Source organism: Rissa tridactyla, chromosome 8 (genome assembly GCF_028500815.1).
Source record: "Rissa tridactyla isolate bRisTri1 chromosome 8, bRisTri1.patW.cur.20221130, whole genome shotgun sequence".
Lineage (NCBI taxonomy): Eukaryota > Metazoa > Chordata > Aves > Charadriiformes > Laridae > Rissa > Rissa tridactyla.
In genome coordinates this window covers 12509107-12528974 of record NC_071473.1, presented here as the reverse complement: position 1 = coordinate 12528974, position 19868 = coordinate 12509107, and the positions used below count along the sequence as shown (strand labels likewise).

Sequence of the window (19868 nt, the reverse complement as noted above, 5' to 3'; positions counted from 1 at the left end):
TATGGTCATGCAGGGCATGTACTTGTCTGGAATTTTCATTGAATGTTGTAGTGATATAAAGGTTAGAGTAGAAAAAACGCAGCTTGGACGTTCAGGTTTCATAATTTATTTACTATCCATTTGCATATATTCTGATCTAACACCTACCCTGTATCTTTTAGTTTAGATGCTTTGTGCTTTAGCTTTTTAAACCCTTTTGGAGGATGTCGCTATCCCGGTTCCTAATCCTGTTAACTGTTGTCTGTTTCTTTTGCCCTTCCTTCACTGATGATTCCTGTGTTCCTTAATGCAGTGTCATGTAAGTCTAACTAGCTTGACTTTCAGTATTACTGCTTTGTTCTTATGCTTTTTTTTCTCTTCTTTTTAATAAAGAATGTTCTAAAAAAACCTTTCTGAATTCCACTAGATTTTTTTATCTTCAGATCTATGTAAATATATCAATATTAGGCTCATTCAAGCCAGTTAAGAATTGATATGACACTTTTGTAGATGTCCATTTCATGCATAAGATCATGTTAGGTATATACTCATACCAAAAGCTAGCATGTAATCAAAACTCAGAAGATACTTTGTTGTATTTCTTAAAAATTAATTTTAAAAAATTGGCAACTGATTTTTTCTTCTTAACAATTTCTCTTTAGTGGACAACCAACCTATGCTGCATTACATTAGAGATAAAACTGCTGTCCCTTATTTCTCCAACCTCGTTTGGTTTATTGGAAGCCACGTGATAGAACTGGATAACTGTGTGCAGACTGATGAAGAGTAAGCTTTTACAAATGCTGGGTATTGAATAGACACACTTTTCCCAGATGTTGATACTCCTTATTTTGTTTACATAGTTCAGTTAAGTTAGTTTCTGAATACGTTCCGTTGTAGACAGTTCAAGCTTTTCATTATCGCAGAGTTTTTTGGTGATTCTTTGAGTTAATAGTAGTTAGTGCTGTGTGCCCTATCTGTGCTAATATTTGTACAAGTAAATTAGTGTTTGGCAACATTCTTTTTCTTCGTCTTTGTTTTAATTCTGCTGAATTTGGTAGCTATCCAGAAGACACAAAAGGGATTTTGTGCTTCTCAATCATATTAACTTTGTCTTTTTGATGTTCCTTTTCTGTATATCCTGTGTATCATCTCAGTAGAACAGATTTTTGAAAAGATTCTAGGGAAAAAATTTAAACTGGAAAGGGGAATTTTATTTCATATCAGAACTGCCAGACCTGAAATTCCTGTGTAGTATTCCACTGTCAGTTACAGAAATATTTTGTTGATTCAGGTTATTCTTGGTTTGTCGTCCCACTCCCACCTTAGAATGGGCAGCTGTTTCTTGCCTTCTTAAAGTGAAGACGTTAGATACAAGATAGATTTCTTCTTTTATTTTTGGAAACAAATTTACTGGTTTTTATGGCTGGCTTGTAAAAAGACTCTGACAGTGAAAAGAAGTTTTGTAAAAATATTGCTTCTGAAAACTCGGGGGAAAAACTTGATATGTGCATCCTAAAGCACATACAAGCCTGAATACTGTTGGCTAGCTGCATTAGTTGACTTGACGGAAAACATCATCTTTAGTCAGTCGATCTGCATGAGATGATCTGTGGAAGGGGAGGCACAATAATTCTTTTCTTAAGGTTTTAAGACTTTGACAATGATTATATCTGATACCTTCTTTCTGTTCTCTTTTTCAGGCACAGAAATAGAGGCAAACTGAGTGACCTGGTAGCAGAACATCTTGATCATTTACATTACCTTAACGATATCCTTATCATTAATTGTGAATTTCTAAATGATGTGCTGACAGACCACCTACTTAATAGGCTCTTTCTTCCCCTCTATGTGTATTCATTAGTAAATCAAGATAAGGTAAGCTAATACCTGCAAACAATTGAGTTTTAAAGGTATTACTTGCTTTCAGTATGCGTAATGATTTGTTCAGCAGGTGTTATAGGGCTAGTACTGTCAATATCTATGTTTGTATGTTTTACATTAAGCAGCTTAAATAAGGTAACTGTAGGGGAAGTACCCAGAAACAGAATTTAAGTTTAGAATAGGTGAAACTTTATTCACCAAACAAATACTGTTTTGGACGACATGGTTGTTAAATGCTAATAATAGTGGTGGAGATGAGAAGAGCTGCAAATCCAGAAAAGGGTTCACGTTTCCCTGACACTGGGAGGTGTGTGATTTCCTTTTCTGATATGATAACTTTTCTCCTGGCAAAAGCAGATTATAGTACCTTTTCCCAGTATACGTGCAAATTTTCCATGATGTAAAAATCCACTTCAGGTAGAAAATATAAACTTTTGGTTTTGATACTTGGTTCTTCTATGTGCAGGTAAGTTGTGTTTGAATGTAATATAGTTGAATTTATTTTTAAAGCATAGCCTTTAAATTTAGCGGACAGTTGATTTTTAATGAAATAGAAACTGTTCTTTTAAAACCTGTGTAGGTTCCTGTATTCCCTTGTCTTAAAAAATAAAAATTACTGTCCTGTTTTTTCTTTTTTTTTTTTTTGTTTTTTCCGCCTCCCTTCTCCCTTCTTAAATTTTCTGTAGTGGTGTTTGTTCTTAAGATACACAATGCTTTGTCAATTTAAGCATACTTTCATTAACTAAAGGTCAGGTTTACTGCAAGTTAATGAATTCAGTATATTGCATGTGCACTGAAGGTTGAATAACCATCAGCTTTTTGTGTTGCCATTGAAATAGGGTGAAGCAGACTTGCTGACTTTTACTTTCATTTCAGCTATTCTAACTCTTTCTACTTTTGCGTGTACAAAAATCTGCTTTTCCTCCTGTTTTCAGGCATATGTGTTGTTACGATGTCAGAGATACTTGTGATCATAAGATTGGGCTGCTCTTACCTCCTGAGATAACTGATTAATTTATTTGGTGATAGTTTTTAAAGTATCACTGATTTATTTTGCAGAACATTTTCATTACTACTGGTATATAAATTTAGCACTGTTGTGGTCAAGTTATACTTAAAATACTTTTGTCTGATGTGACTTACTCGATTTAGAGAAGCATCTGTCAAGAATGTGTTTTTTATTATGTGGGTAGTATTTCATTGCTTCTGAATAGCTAATTTTCAGAGCAGACTTTAATGAATGTTAAGTGAGAATTACTTTTTGAAGGAATAGTAGCATAGTGAAAACCAACATACTTCTCAGATACTCATCTGTTTAAGTTAGCGAAGTGACTGTGGAAGACAGTAAGCAATAGCCATTTTTAAAGTTTGTAGAGTAAGGGATATGCTTATTTGGAGAGTCTTCATTTCAAATAGTTTACAAGAAGTGAATGTTAAAGAGCACGAGGCTTTCTGAACATTCTGTATCAGAATATGAAACAATACAATATGAAAAGTTTTGTTCTAAATAAAATATTAAACAGTGTAAATGCTTTAACTTTGTATGAATAAATCAGCATTTTTCATAACTTTTTTTTTTCTGTAGGGTGGAGAGCGTCCAAAAATAAGTTTCCAAGTTTCTCTCTATCTTCTTTCTCAAGTAAGTATTTTAAGTATTTTATCCTATTTCAGGACGTGTTTTGCAGTAGTGTTATGATTTATAAATTACTTTATTTTCGTCTATTTTAGCAGAGCTATGAAAAACAATTTGGCAAACAAAGTTTTAAACCTATTAGTTTTCCATTAGAAAAAAAAAAGGCAAGATAATTTGTCCTTTTATGGACAGACCAAATAGCTTTTTACTTGAATTAATAGAATAATAGAAAAATAGAATAAAGGGTAGCCTTTAGAGCATTTATAGTTTATGTACACCACCTAACAAATGGTGCATAGTAGAGCCATGCAACTTGCTAGGACAGAATTTAGTAAAATTGCAGGTGAAATTTAGATAGATGATGTATAGTCCACCTAAGCTATGGAAGATTCCAATTTTGAATTTTCCTTTTTGAAATGTAGAGGGAGCAATGATCTCATGTTTTGTTTGATTGTTAAAAAAAAAAAAAAAAAAAACCAAACCAAAAAAACAACAAAACCAAAAACCAAACCAACAACCCCCGCCCCCCAAAAAAAACCCCCAACCAACCAAACCCAAAAAAACCCGTCACCACCAAAAACTCAAACTTTCTCAAAATTTTAATTTCGTTGTGCCTATATCTTAAATCTATAATTAAGTACTTATTTCTTATTCTTACCAGTCCCATGTCCTTTTCTTTCTGGAACTTATTTTCAAATGAAGACAGTTTTACCATGGATTATTTTAGGGGTTTTTTGTAGAGAAAAATAATCTTTTCTCCCCGTAGTCTTCGGTACATTGTATGAGATCAGTTCTTTTAAATTATATTCTCCGAAAATAGTTTTTACATGTATTCATAGATATTTTTTTTTATTTATGATTTTACATTAGTCATTTTATTATGGTCTGGACATAGTTTCATCTTCTTTTTTTAAGAACTTTTCTGAAAAATGTGATTTTTTTTTTTTTTCACCATGATATAATTTGATGCTTTTTAATTTAAACCAAAAAATTAGTGATGTTGTGGGAGTTACTTACTACAGATAAAATCATGGGGGCAACAGCTTCTTGTAACTAAAGGGGTTTGCATCATAGGGTTGTATATGTTGATCTCTTCTAACCTCTTTGATTTCAGTTGGAAGTATTGGCTAGGTATCGTTTCAAGATATGCATGTATGTTCTTCATTGTTTTTAATAAAGACAATGGAACTTATTTTCCTAACCATAAAGACCTGGGAACAAATTTTGTGTGTCAGAATGGGATGGGATGTAGAAAATTGAGCTGCTTTTTCTGTGACTGTCAGATATGCATATTTTTCCACCTTTTTTGAACCTAGAATCTGTCTTTGATGGAGTGGGATCTGAAAAAGTGTACACTAAGTATCTGAAAAACCTTCTTAACTATTTCTGTTATTGACACTGGACACATGCTTTAGGCATTATTCAGGTATTAGAGACAAGTGTTTGAGAGACTCATACTAGCAGATGAAAATCCATTGCTGTGGGTTTTCATCATGGGTTTTCATTCACTTTTCACAAAGTGAACATATAATGTACTTATGCCAAAACAGGCTTGTATATAGTCAAGCTACACTTTCTGAATTAGAAGAAGCTTGAGCAATTTGTGGGGTTGTTCAAAGTATTTTTGAAGTGTGTTGTGACTTTACGAAGTTTTACACAGGTCACCACTGCATGATAATAATCACTTCACTTTTGAGGTCTGGAATGGTTCTGACTTTAATCACAAAACCTGTGGAGATCATATTTAGCTAAATATTGTCAAAACCATGATTAGATTTACTGGTTTAAAAATTATTTGGGGATTTTTTTCAGCTAGAACTACTGTTTAGGGATCCAGTTTTGATGTTGCTGTGAAGGTAATGGATATAAGCTGACATAAGGGTATTGTGGCTGGATCTGAGCAGGTTCTGTCCAGAAGCCAACTGTTTACTGGCCCAACCTTGCAAGCCTTCCCTAAAAGTAGAGTGGTTAGTGTAAACGGAGAACTCTGTTAAAGCACCAAAGCACTTCTGGGTAAGTGCTTTAATGTTGTAGGCAGTATGGCCCTTATTCATGTATTACGTAGTTGCTTTGTAGCTAGACCGTAATTCGCTCCAATCTCATAGCCAGAAAAACTGCTTCTGATCCAGTTCAGCCTATTGCATGACATTTACTCGTGAATCACTGCAAAGTAATTGTGTGCACAACACAGAATTTACTGGAGTCCTCTCAGTCATTGGCATACAAGGTCAGAGGATGCTGCATACCATAATCAGTATGTGTAGTTTCTCAAAAAACCCTACAATTTTCTGGAGCAGTTTTGGTTCCTTGCTAGAGTATCACACAGCTTTCCTTTCAAAGCTAATGAAGAGAGGGAATTTGCATTTCTCAGAAGTGGGGAAGAGAATGAAGAATTATTAAAACTAGGTAGTAAAATGTAGAGAGAGGTCAATTACCTGTAGAAGGGATTATGGTCTCCTGTGTTTTGAAGTAGATTTCATGAACTATCGGTGTTACTAACTGTACTTTATGGTATATGTAAACTTAAGGTACCAGTTTAACAGGGTCAAAGAAGTATGTTCAATGACTGAAACTGTGAAACTGGATGTGTTCTGTAATACGTCTGATATTTCTTTCCACCCTTCTTTTTATAGGTTTTTCTAATTATACATTACGCCCCTTTGGTGAACTCATTGGCTGAGGTTATACTTAATGGTGATCTCTCTGTGTTTTCTTCTAAAGTTGAGCAAGATATACAGAAAAACTCAGTAAGTGGTCAACTAATCTTTAATTTATTTTTTTTTTAGAGGCAAAGAAAATATTTGAAAAACAAAATCAGGTATCATGTCTGGTAAGCTAAGGTGTTTGTGTTTAGGAGAGAAGAGTGGCAATAGACAATTGCAGTTTTTGTTGTTGGATATTATAGCAGAAAAATGCTCTGTGCAACTTACAGCATAGCGTTCTTGTCAAAGTTGCAATATTTTTTTGTGCATGCATATATATTTCAGGTAGTGATACAAGAACGTGTAGGACACAAATTAGAATACTTTTTTGCTTCTGCGGGTGTCAGACACTGCAAATGCTTCCGTCATTTTGGTGGGACACTTTTGTAATCGAGTCTAATGCGTTCAGTTTTTGTTCTCGGCTCTTTGGTAGTGAAACAGAAATGAGTCATCACAACTTTTCCTGTGAAATTATTTCCTTAACGCAGCTTGTAGTAGAAATGAGAGACTTAGAAGAAATACCTGGCCCTATGGTAAATCCTTTGGATATAGAAAGAAATAAAGTTTTTTGTCTGAATATTCCCAGTGTTTTAACAGTAAAGTCGATCATCTCTGAACGCGTGCATCAGTGTGCATGAGAGAATATACACCAGCCACAAAGAGATGGAAGTGCTATCATTTTGTCATTGCCCTTGTACCTTCAGATTTAATCCTCTGTAGATATTGCTAGATGCTGCTGTTAGTGTTTTTTCTAAGTGTGTCATGTATATATATATTTTTTTCCCCTTTTGTCGTTTGTTTCACAGTTTGTGAAATGCTTGTATGTTACTTTTTAAAGGCTATTTGGGGATGGTAATAAGAGGCAGGTATGACCTTACTTTGGTTAAGAGACTTCTGACTCTAGTTCTGTCTAAAGATTGACCATGTCCCCTAATGTCTGACTGGTCAGCAAAGAGTTACTGACTGAAATTTTTAATTTATAATAAGCAGTAGATTGGTTCTTAAGCACATTCTTTCCCACCAGTGGCTGTAGCTGTGAGAGTTTCAAGGGGGAGATATGCTTCAACCCTTCCACGATACAAGTCCAACTTTTTCAAATTTCTTCTGCTGTTGTGGGCTGATCTTAGCCAGTAGCTTTTGGGTTCTTGTATTTCGTACTGTTGACCTTGATATTTAGAATCTAATCTTCTTTAGAAAAAACTACAGTGGAATGGTAAAGCTGACTGAATGGTTTGAGATAAAGCAATCTTTCTTATGTTAGTTAGCAATGTCTGACCTGCTAGCTGCGTACTGAGTGTCGTGTGTGTTACTTGTGCAGAAGCAGCTTTGTTACTAGGAAATTTGTGGTGGGAGGGTGGGGCAGCAGTTGTTGCAGAAGTGAGATTCTCTTTTCCTGTCATAGTTACTGTACAGAGTTGCACAATAGCTGTAGCATATGTTTGTGTGCTTGCACTAACATTAGGAATATTAAGGGTTTCTGTTGTGGTTTGGGCTGCTTCTTAGTGGTCTTAAAAACGTGTCCTCATGGCACATAAATTGGGAGTTCTGTCATACCTGAACAGGTAGTAAATAGAAGGGGTATTGGCTTTCTAGGATAGACACTTAGTGAAAATGCTAGAGGTGGACCTTTGTTACAGGGAGAGCAGAGTGATGGCACTTTTGGTGGATGAGCAAAAATCTTCCATGGGAGAAACTTTAGTTTTTAGTAAATTCAACCATATTCTTCAATGAAGCCTTGGAGGGGAAAACCTGTACTGTCAGAAAGCATACTGGTGGAGGTTGGTTATTTGCAGAAAAAGCAGGGAGTAATCTTCAGCAGAAGAGCTCATGCCCTACTTCCAGTGACGGGAGCTATCAAGTGAGCTGCTCTCAGTTGATGTGTATGAGCAACTACTGCGTATATTGCATGGTGTTTTCTACTGATACACAACTCAATGCAGTCAGGCTGAAGTCAGCTGTGTAGATATGGAGGCATAGACAACTTAAGTAAAGTGAGGCAGTTTCATGTTGCTCTGTGATAGAACTTCTTAGAGTAGAAAGTTGATTTTTGAGCGTTGTTAGCCATTTCAGGGGCTGTTCTTTGGACTATAAAGTGTATCAGGATCATTGCAAAGTTATTACTGTGGTGTATTCTGTTGCAAAGAAATGACAAACTTCAATTGAGTAATGGAAACTATTTTGGAAGCTACTTTAGAATTGCTTGTTCTGGGGTTAGTAGAGAAAATTGATAGGCAAATTTTTTAATTTACTTTATGACTGAGTTTAGAATTGTGTTTCTTAAGTCAGACACAGATTTATCTTTTACTACTTCCTTTCTATTATAATTTCCCATGGCAATCATTCTGATTCTCTCCTAAACTGCTTGTTTTGGGGATATTTCTGTGTGTTATGGTGAGCCGCAGTTATGTCTAAACCCCTGCTTTGTACCAAATACTATTCATCTCTGGTAATAAAGATGTCTTGTTATATTTAAATTGAAGTGTAACTGCCAGTTTCTAATTAACATGTAGTTTCTAAAACCCAAAGTAAGTAGAACCTCATGTCTGTATTCATCTTCCTAATAAGATGAATTAAAGTGGAATGAGGTGTAGAGAGTACAGACTGAGATTACCAAAAGCAGTGACACATGATAGGAGACTAAATGAGTAAAGACTACTTAACAAAATAAAAGCCAAGAAGGGTTGCAGTTGCCGTGTATAAATGCAACATACCCAGAGTTATTTAGAGCAAAAGAGTAATGGTATTTGTCAGCAGAGAAACAGATGGTACTTTTTCCTCAAAATCATTTTCTGGAAAAAATCACCAGCGGATCTAAATGCTAATGGCTTATGAATTGGCAATAACCTACCCATGGAGATCTGCTGAACATCATAGGGCACTAATGATTGCTCAACCTCCATTGAACAGATTCTCCACCTCAAAGTGTAGCAAATTAAGATAGACTTTTCTTTACACATTTTTTTCCCTGTATTTCTGGTTTTAGGTGACATCAGTAGAAATACTAACTCTTAGCTCATGATGAGAGTTGGAATGTGTGTAGCCAACAGAATATGTTTAAACTTGTTAGCAGTCATCGTTTTAAGGTTTACCTTACTTCCTGTGAGATCTGTGTTCCTCCATAATTCGGATGTGTGCCAGTTCTACCTATTTCATGTTTCTTGGTTTCTTGTTTAACCTACTTTCTCCTTCCTGTAAAAGTTGTTACTGGTACTGCCTTATTTTACCAGCACATATTGCACAAGATAAACCATAGTTGAAAATACAGTTGAAAGACTTTTTAGAAGTATGAAATAGCAATATCTCAAACTGTATAATCAACTTAGACCACATACTATGTAAAGTAATCTTAAGTCTGATTTTAAAATGTTTTATATGTAATCTTGTTACATTTAGCAGAACAGAATATATATGTTGACTTTTTCTAAGCATTCTTTCTTGAGATGGACCAGACCATGGTTCAGTGCCTATGATCACATTGCTCTTCTGGTATTTTGGTTACATGGCTAACAGCATATTAGAAATGCAAGGATGTTAACTACATGCATTTTTCATAAAGAAAGTAGCTACAGGATTCTAGAAAGCAATTTTAAGAAGTGAATGCAGGAAGAGGAAAATGCGTTATGCAACTTCCATGATACTTTTCTTGAAGAATAGGGCTTAATGCATTCTTCCCTTTCCTTATGACTTTTCTGACCAGAGGCCATCAATAAAAGGTAATCTGGTTGTAACTCTGGTTGTTTTATAACCTTCCTATGTTGCAGTTTGATCAGACTAAAAATATATCAGAGAGCTTACTGGGGGACGTATGTGTGGTAAATTTCACATTGTGGGTTTTTTGGTATTGTGAAAGATTCCTCCTAGTATATGGTTTGTTTCAGCGCCAAGCATATGGTGACTTTTGCAAGATTTCTGTAAAGTCTTTTTAAAAAGAAGATTCAGAGAAACACCTTGGCCCCTTGTCTTGTAGAAGGGTAGAAGGCTTCTTCCCAGATCTTTTCCTGCTCTTTTTTTTTTTTTTTTTTTTTTTTTATGCATAGGTGTTCCTTATTGAGTGAAGGGAGGGGTTTTCCACAATTTTTTTCTCTGAGGTCTCTTTGCACTCATCTTCAATGCTTATTGTACTTGGGTCACCTAAGGCAAGGAGTGGAATCAGTTTTGTTTACTCTGGTCGTCTTCCTCTTGCTTGCCCTAAAACGTTTACCCCTTTAGCCAGCATCAGCTAAGTGTGATTGAAGTATTGAGGTCTGAAAGGTAACAAAGTTTCTGTAGCAGTCTTGTTCAGAGTAAACCTGTGCTGCCAGGAAGCCCCCACGCCATGTGTTTCACTTGTCAGTAACAAGGGAGGTTTGGCTGATCAATGTTTATAGCTCTGGGTGAGAAGGGAGTATGTACTCTGGTAATCCAGCTGGCAGGTCTAATAAGTGAGAAGGGAGCTCAAAGCATCACAGCTCAGAAACAATTGGCAAAATTGTAGGAAACCAAGTTTTGTTAGCCCTCCTAGTCACAGAACTTCTTGTAGTGTCTTGTGCCGTTCTGCAAGAATATGTTGGCCTCTGTTGTTAGGATGGCACGGGTTCTTGGAAATGCTTATTTCCTCTGGGAGAAATTTGTCATCTACATTTAATGTCTTGCTCTGTGAATTAATAATTGGGGAAATCAGGTACTGATTGAATACTGTTTGGCCTTTTGTCAAAAAACAGTGTTTTGACTTGAGTGATAAACTTCTGATATCTTTGGGTAGAACACAAGTATATTGAAGTCTTAACAAATGAAGTGATGTTGGTTTTCTGGACTTGGTAAGGCCCACGTCTGGAAGCCCAAAAAGGTTGGTTGATGTCCATGCCATTTGTTCCATGTTGATACAAAGACTAGTATGCTGTTGAGGGAAGATTAAGATTCAAAAAAAGCGTGCAGCATAGAGCATTGGTTTTTGTCCTTGCTAGTGCCAAAGACATTTAAAAATTGTATTTCATATTAATACATTTCTATCAACACACACTTTAGATTTTGCTGCCTTTGTCCTTCTTGCAAAAGGTACCTTAATTTTGTATGTACTGTTTTGCCTGTTAAGAAAGTTCAAAGAAGGGGAAAAAATTTAATAATAATAACTTATGAAATAGGTAGTTCTAGATCTTGTCTCAAGATGTCATACTTTTAAATGATAGATCTTTAGAATATGTTACTTTGGAAATAATAGTTCTATTGATGATTTGATACAAGTTGAGGTCTGCTTTCTTGTATTTTAAAATGGATTTGAGATTTGTAAGTGGTACGCTAATCTACATTCTAAAAACCCTCTCCTATGTGAACTGAAGTTTATCAATTAGAGTTAAAAATGTCTTGCTGTAAACTCAGTGTAAACTCTTCAAATTTACAGGCAAAGTCAAGTATCAGATGTTTCATAAAACCAACAGAAACACTGGAGAGATCTCTTGAAATTAACAAACAGAAGGGGAAGAAGAGGTTGCAGAAAAGACCCAACTATAAAAATGTTGGTGAAGAAGATGAAGAGGAGAGAGGATCTGAAGATAACCAAGATGACCTAGATAAAACTAAAGGTACAGAAGCAAGTTCAAAGGGCATCAGAACAAGCAGTGAAAATGAAGGTGAGTATACCAGCAAATAAAAAAGATGCTTACAATTTGGATACTTTTATTTACTGTGTGGACCTCGTTGTGATCTGTTACATGACTTGTTCTCTTGTTGCATTAGGTAAATGTGGGATTACTAAATTTGTTTCAGTCTTCGGCTGTATTTTTTTCTCATGTTAAGTCATTCTGTCAGAACATGTAATCCGATTAAAAACTATGAAAGTGTTCTCATATCTTTCTGTAGTTTTTGGACCTTATCACAAACGCATGCCTTGCACCTAGGTGTACACAATTATGGGGCACTTTATAAGTAGATGTCACAACTTTGTAACTTTTCCTTCTGCAGTAAGGCAAATGGTGTAGCCACTTCACCTTTGTAAGATGGTCAGGAGTATTTTATGCATGTTTCAGTGGTAAAATTCAACAAGTGCGCTAAAAGTGACAGTACGTGGTATAAGATGATGTTAAATAGTTCAAAGCTGAAGAAAACGTCTTCAGGATTTTTGATGTAATGCAGACCTCGAAGAAATGGTTTTATAGGATGAGTGGTCTTACAGCATATTGTAACTGTTTATTTTACTAGTTAGTAACTATTAGAAGGATGCATCAGAAACTAGTCTTTACTTTAGGCAAATTGAGAAAAAATGTGGCAGAATTGCATGCAAGCAATAGAAAACAAGACCTTTATGCTTTGGCAGCCCTCTCCAAACATAGTTGCATTTTGATTTAGGTAAACAGTCTGTTTGAGAAGGCTTTCAATAAATGGTGTCAAATAACTGATGATGATTTGAAGAAAATATGGCATGATCTATAGTTCAAACTGGTGCATTTAGTAGGCATCTTTGTCCAAATTCCTAAGCAAAAGCTAGATTTGGTCCTAAGACTTATGTCCAATAGGTCCCACTTGGGACCAGGTATCCAGCTTCCTGTAATTGTAGAGACCTATTTATACCCTTTGTGAAACTCGATGTCCACCCATGCCCCAATCTCACCAGCATTTTCACAAAGAAAACTTTTTTCCAGAAAGAGCTTCTATGTTATTACTTGCTGTGGTTTGGAGGAGAGAGGGATTGTTGCTTGTTTATTTGCCAAAATAATCTTTATATTTTCTTTATGTATATTATGTATACGTATAATTTTCTTGTGGCAGTTAAATTCCTTAAAGAAATGTAAGCAAACCTCTTTATTGTGAAGAAAATTTGCCTAAACCTATTCATTCATTAGCCTTTCTGAAGTTATGGTTATACCTCTTATATATAGTTGCATCAGTCACTTTTAATGCAAAACACAAAATACAGAAGAGCTTGTGATAACCGATTGTTAAAAATATCAAATTTTGGTGTTGTGGTTTTTTTTGGTTTTTTAGAAATAGAGATGGTAATCATGGAGAGATGTAAACTGTCAGAATTGTCTGTCTCTACTGTGACAGAACAGAATACAACAGATGAAGAAAAGAGTGCAGCTGCCTCTGGGAGTGAGATAACAAACTGGAACAGGTATAAGGGAACTGTAATATATTTTGCTGTATTGATTCCTTACTTGCCCTTCCATTGACTCTCTCACTTCTCTTAATCAGTATTTCAAATCTGCCTCCAATTAAAATTACAGGGGTTCTTGTGGATCACAAATAAGTGAGGCAACAGAAAAATGGAATATGGCATCTCTACTGATCGGTTTTGGAAATGGTCCTGTTCCTCTGTAAAGTTTGTGCTTTCCTGTATGGCATTTATGATGCCTATGTTGGTAAAGTTATATTACAAACTATTAACACAATAAAACCAGAATATAAATGTTTTCATTCCAGAATTTTTTAAACCTCTAAATTAAGCCAAAAGAATTTTTCTTAATGATATTTGTGGTCATATCTGTCAATTTTGCATATGCCTATAGGGAAAAAAAAAATGGAAAATTCCTCAGTTCAGGGCTCAATTTTTCAGAATTTTAGTAGCAATAGTTATGAATAAACCCTGCTAACCTATGTGTAGTTTCCAAAGTCCATTAGTGTATCTTAGGTGTATCGAAAACTTCTATTGGAAATGCAGTTGTTAAGTGTTTCTGGGAACAGAAATTGACCTGACTTCAAAATTTAAGCTTGTATTTATTAAATACTCAAAAGACACTTTCCCAGTGAGAATTTTGCGTTCTTGTTATTAAAATGCTAAAGAAAATAAACCAAATGTGCCATCTCTGACACAAAAGTAATTGCAAATGTGTCCCTTTGGGAAATGCACGTGTTTAACAGGATTTCAAATTTATTTTTAAACTTGGGAAATGCTGCCTGGTATTCCCAGAATTTCATTCTGTCTCCATTATAGCTTTGATGTTGCTTAGATTACATTCATTAATAAAGATAACATTTCATTTCATTGTAAAAGTGAAATTGAACCTTGTCTTGAACTGGATTTAAAATACATAGTTCTAGATTATTGATATTTTGACTAAAATATGTGCCAAATGGCTTTTAGAAAGAAATTGGCAATGACTGCATTGGATACTAAAGCAACCAGGATGCTCAGGTCTTGAAAAGCACAAAATACTTACATGTGAGATGGCAATTCATTTGGCATATGCCCGCGTTTCAGGATTTTCTTGATCTGCAGATACAATCTGACAGCATCCTGCATCTTTTCTAAAAATAAACAGCATCAAAGAATGTGCAGAGCTAAAAATATTTTTAAAATAAGGATTGACCTTGTGTAGGGCATTTCTGGCCTTAATTTTATACATGAATTTTTGGAAATATACGTGGATAAGCCGCTATAGTTTAAGATTTTGTGTTATTCCATATGCCAAATATAGTATTTGAAACAGTAGCTAAAATGCTCAAGAAATTTGCTCAAGTGTGTATAGCTTCTTTCCTACAGTGATTGTTATCTTCGAGTCTTGTGGATGAGGTGCCATATGGCAGTGGAAAATGCAGTGATCTTTTATTCCACTTGAAGTGGGGTAAACTTCTATAACTGGAATAACCATTAGTGATTGTGGTGATAGTGATTCCTCGTGTTTTGCAGTCTTCAATTGTGGGCACACTCTACAAGAATAAATAATTTGAATACTTGTATGGCATTGTTGGATCTGTTTCTTTTATCAAGTCACTAGTAAAATGCTAGTAAAGGAAAAAAATGCTTGCAAAGGAAGGAAATGCTTACAGAGTAAAGAAATACACTTGCAAATACTTGCCATATAGCCTTTAATATTAAAAGTGGATTTTAAAAGCTGTCCAGTAGTTGTTGAAAAATAGATGGAAAACAGCACAGTTTGCAGTTAAAAATCTGTAGCTGTAAAAGGTAGGTCAAGTTTTCAATTTCCCTTAGCCCTTTTACTACTGTGAAGAACATAATAGAGAAAGTTTAAGTGGTTTTGGTGTAATTTTATTTTGATGGCCTCGCTACTTGAAAGTTTAAGCCTTAAGGCTTGTTTTAAATTAACTTCCTCTTATGATATGCTGCACAGCAAAGTTTTTTCCAGAATGCGAAACCTTCATGCTATGTTGTGCCTTCTGTTGCTGCTTTCTTACACCTGAAGTTTTTCTGGGTCTATCCTATTTTTAGTCTATGTGAGGACCTGTGGATGAGTGGGATTCCTAGAGTCGTTTTGCTTTCTGATTGAGACTTTGATAATGCAGGTCTGCTAGGTCTGAAGATAGGAAAATGTACTTGTTTTTATGACTTTGGACGTTATTTTAATGTATTTTATTTGAATGTAATTTAGGTAATGTAAGGATTTTTTTTTTTTCCTTTCACTGTTAAAGAAATACTTTGAGAGGTAGGAATTCTCTTTTCAGTCAAGGTTCTAAACTGTCTTCTGGTGACTCTGACACTTCACTCATTTTTTTTACATGTTTTTGTGTCTGTCTGGGCCACCTGTGAAAATGGATTTAATTTTTGCTTGTGCTCTGAACTGATTGCATGCAAGCCAGCTTAAGACAAGAAGCCAAGTTGTCTTGTCATCAGGCTTGTGCTAATATCAGATGAATCTCAGCCATATCTGATCTGTCCAAACAGCTTTTGCATTAAATTGACTTTTCTGATCTGTTCAGGGTACAGGTGAAGGGTGAACTTGGCACTGTTTGTAGCTTCTTGTGTATGTGTTGTAAGTCACACATGCTTAAATCCAGGAAAACAAAGCTCTTCTGCAGTCCAAAGCTTTCTTTTTTCCATTCAAATGTTCTTTCCTCGTTCGTTTTTCTTTCTTATAAGTGTTGGATGGTAAAGTTTTTCACTGATTGTTTTGGAATCTGGCTTCCTCCAAACTTTTGGTGAAAACTGCTTTCTTGTAATAATAAAAACTTTTCAACTCTATTTGGTACATGCGTTTTAAGGTAGCCTCTTTTTTTTTTTTTTTTTTTTATGCAACAGGGATAGCAGCTCCTTGAAGTTACTTACATATACACCTTAAACAAGCTGTATGCTTCTGCATACATACTAAATGTGCTACAAAGAACCCAGTAAATGTGTGACCAATCAATTCTTGGGAAAGTATTATGTAACAAATCCCATTAAAACATCATAATTAGTATCAGAATGTAAACACAAGTCATGGCTATAATCTGAGTACTCTTAAACAGGTTAATTTTTGTTTAATGCCTGAAAATGTGTATTACTGTAAATTTGCCTCTTCCATTAGCTACATGTAGAACAAAATATTTACTCGTTTTTCTGTAGATGTCATCTTTTTCTTTTTAACTGTTTTAAAATTACTCCTTTCCACAGGCCTTTTCTTGATATGGTCTATAATGCACTGGACTGTGCTGATGATGATTACTATGCCCTCTTTGTGCTCTGTCTTCTCTATGCAATGTCACACAACAAAGGTAAGCAATTTTTGCTTTTTCCAGAGAAAACTAAATGAGACACATGGTTTTAGACAGGCACAATCTGTTTATAACTTGTGTTTATGCATGCCTTAAAAGGTGAGAAATTCTTTACATGGGGGAGGCAGAAACAAGTATGCTTTATGTAAAAACAGTTGCTAAGGAACACCTTTTTAAGAACTATCTGGTAGAAAGCTTTGTGAACATCAGATAACTTTTCTTCTGTAGGTTTCTTGGAATTGGAATAGGACTATTGTGTTTCATTTTTAATCTCTTCAGTTGAAGCCCACTATATTCAATCTACATATATATGGGATCCAGTTCTTTCCCACTTTGCATGTACTGTGATTGTTACGTGTAAGCCAAGTATAAAAGTTGTCAGTGTTCTATGCCATAATACATCTTGAAAGTCTCGCAAGGAGCCTGGACTATTTTGTAAACTAGCAAAACTATGTTAAATGTGTAATTCATTATAATTCAGACAATATGAGAATATGTGACCTTTTCTAAGGGATGATTATGGTTAGCTTTTTTGCTGTTTGTGTGCATTTTAAATAGGTTTCTTGTGGAGCAGTAACATAAACATCTCATACATGTGAATAATCATGTGTTTCAGGAATTGAGCACTGAATCTAAGTTATTTTCTGCTTATGAGGATAGTTTCTATAACATACTAGTAATTTAAATGAATCAACTGGTACAGTAAACTGAGCAAAAGAGCATCAGGTGTGATGTAAAAGTAAGGATTGAAAGTAAGGATTTTGTTACAGCTTCAAGGTACCTCTAATGGGCGAGCAGAGTGGAAATGAGAGTCTTGAGGGAGACAGCCACTCTTATTCTGTTCTTCTCCATCCTCTCGGTGGCTTTATTTTTTTCCAGGCATGAAGGAATGCTTCTCTGAGATTGTAATTTGCCAACAATTTCAGGGCTTTCATAGTCTCTTATGACAAGAGATGATAACATAACTAATATCACCAAAGATAGCACCACAGCCTTGTCATGCTTTAGCCCTCTCTGAGTTGCATCTCTGATATCCCACACATGCCCTTGCAGCCAGTATATTTCTTCCAGAAAATGTCTTTCCCCAAGGGACTTTTGAGCATCACTGTGCTAGAAAACACTGATGTCAGAGATGGATTCTCTTCTCTTAAAATTCATTAGTTGAAGCTGTGAATATCCAAAATCATTAGTTGTTGCAGCTTCAGAGAATCCCTGTAAGTCTTTCAACATCATTGTAAAGGAGTAAGCCTACAGTCTATGATTGTATTTCTCAGGAATTCTTCTCTTTAAGACCATAGTTCTTCACCCCACTGTATTTGCTTTCCGTGTAATTAATCAATCTTCAATATCCTGTTCCCAGAAAAAAATGTCTGACATCCTCTCTTGTTTCAATGATGATTTACTTATATCTGTAGTATTGCTGTAAACAGTGAGGAATGCAGCAGATGCAGTCTCGTGCTGCTTACTTTCAGCAATCTCTGTGCAGTTTATTTTTCACCCAATATTCAGGGTTACCAAGACAAATACAACAGGCAGAAAAAATATCTACCTTTTAAGAGACTAAAAGGCCCTAAAACTGGGGATACATTTTATGCGTTTAAGGGATCAAAATCTACACTTCATTCTTTGGTGGTCATATCAACACTCTCTAAATGAAAAATTCTTTAGGCTATACTCATTGGCTTTCCTTGTCAACAATTTACATTAGCCTGTTGCTCTTTAACCCTAGGTCTTAGACACTAGGTAGATAATGACATCCAGTTCTAGTGTTCACTGTCTTTTACCAACCCATTCTCTTGTGCCCTGTGGTAGACTGCTTTCAGCCTTGGGGGCCACAAAATCAGTGCCTCTATCTCTTGAAGAAGATAGGTTTTACAAGCTGCTGATTTAGTGCCCCTGTTTGATGCAAGAGGGGAATGTTGCTCTTTAGAAGGTCAGGAGCTGTACAGCTGCTCCTTTCTACACCAAATTCAGTGTCAGTCATGGAAGGTGCCTCAGGATAGAGCTGGAGCAAATGGTTGTATCTGAATTCAGTATAATGTAAGATATCTGTCTGCTTACAGACTTTCTCAAGTTATGGGTTGATAATAATTTTCTTTTACAAAAGGGCATTAAGGTCTCTTTCCAGACATGGAGAGGCCAAGTTGTTTCCCCAGTTTCAGGAAGTAATAAATCTCTAGGAGTTGTGTGTCTAGGATCTGGTTATCTATTTACTATCTATCTGACAGAGATGGTAAATGCTCCAGTGAGCACTTGAATCAGTTCAAACAAACAGGTAACTAATTGGAAATTTAGGATGATTTCTTGTGATGAGCGCCACACAAGCTTGTCCTCTCTACAGCATTAGGAAATGAGTTGCAGTTTTCTCTTTCGGTATAGTGGCTTCTTCAGATATGCTTCTGATTCTTTAGCTCAGGAGAAAGGTTCACCTTTCCCCCATCCTACTCATTCTGGCGCTGTGGAGAAGGCTACAACAGAACACATTCAAAAAAATCTGAATTGCCCTAGCTTAACCAAAACTTTGGTTTCAGGCCTTGCTCTAAGGGATCAGCCTTTTCATTCTCTGTCACTAAATGTATATACCCTATTGAGGCTTTTGATTGTGACTCCTTCCATTTGGATACTGAGTCTGCATTTTGAACAAGTGTAAAGAAAATGTGCTTGTTTTTCACCAGAAAGAAATATTCACGTGAACAGGAAGAAAGAATCCCAAGAGGTATGCATAGGCAGCTAAATAGACTTGTTGCAAATTGTATCTGAGACCCAGAAGGAGCCCTTCATATATGTTGGTAGAGCGTGTACTGTGTCTGAAGAATGCAGAGCTCTGCATCCTTGGCAGGCAGACAACCAAATGAAAGTTGCTAAATATGAATTCTTTAACTGTGATTTCAGTTTGGCCACTTTGTTGAACACCTGCCTGGTCCTGCTTCATATGTCCCCCATGTTTTCTTAGTCTCATTAATGGTTTTCTGGTGGTTAATGACCATGTACTTTTGTGAGAGCTTAGTCTGCATATAGATATTCTCTAAGAAATGTTACTCATAATCAGCTTTCCTTTCCAGAAGGAAAACTGTAGCTCTTCACAAAACTGTTAGTGTTGTGAACATTAATACTGTTTTTGCCCTGCTTCCTTGAATGCTTCCTTCCCTCCCATCCCGTTCTCCAGTCTCACCGTGACAGAGAACATTTGTATCACTGTCATTTATCTTCAAACAGACCTTTAATAATTGTTCCAAATACATACGCTTAGTGAAGAAATAAATCAG

General features: G+C 35.7%; 1 protein-coding gene across 4 annotated transcripts in view; it reads left to right on the top strand.

The window, feature by feature from the left end:
- Positions 1–19868, top strand: part of CLEC16A (C-type lectin domain containing 16A) — an 80306-nt gene that overhangs the window by 12012 nt on the left and 48426 nt on the right. For all 4 annotated transcript variants that reach the window (XM_054212061.1, XM_054212064.1, XM_054212063.1 and 1 more), the window contains exons 6-12: positions 642–765; positions 1683–1857; positions 3449–3502; positions 6130–6243; positions 11576–11804; positions 13156–13285; positions 16502–16602. In XM_054212061.1, the coding sequence (XP_054068036.1) occupies positions 642–765; positions 1683–1857; positions 3449–3502; positions 6130–6243; positions 11576–11804; positions 13156–13285; positions 16502–16602 (927 nt within the window). The remainder of the gene's footprint in view (positions 1–641; positions 766–1682; positions 1858–3448; positions 3503–6129; positions 6244–11575; positions 11805–13155; positions 13286–16501; positions 16603–19868) is intronic.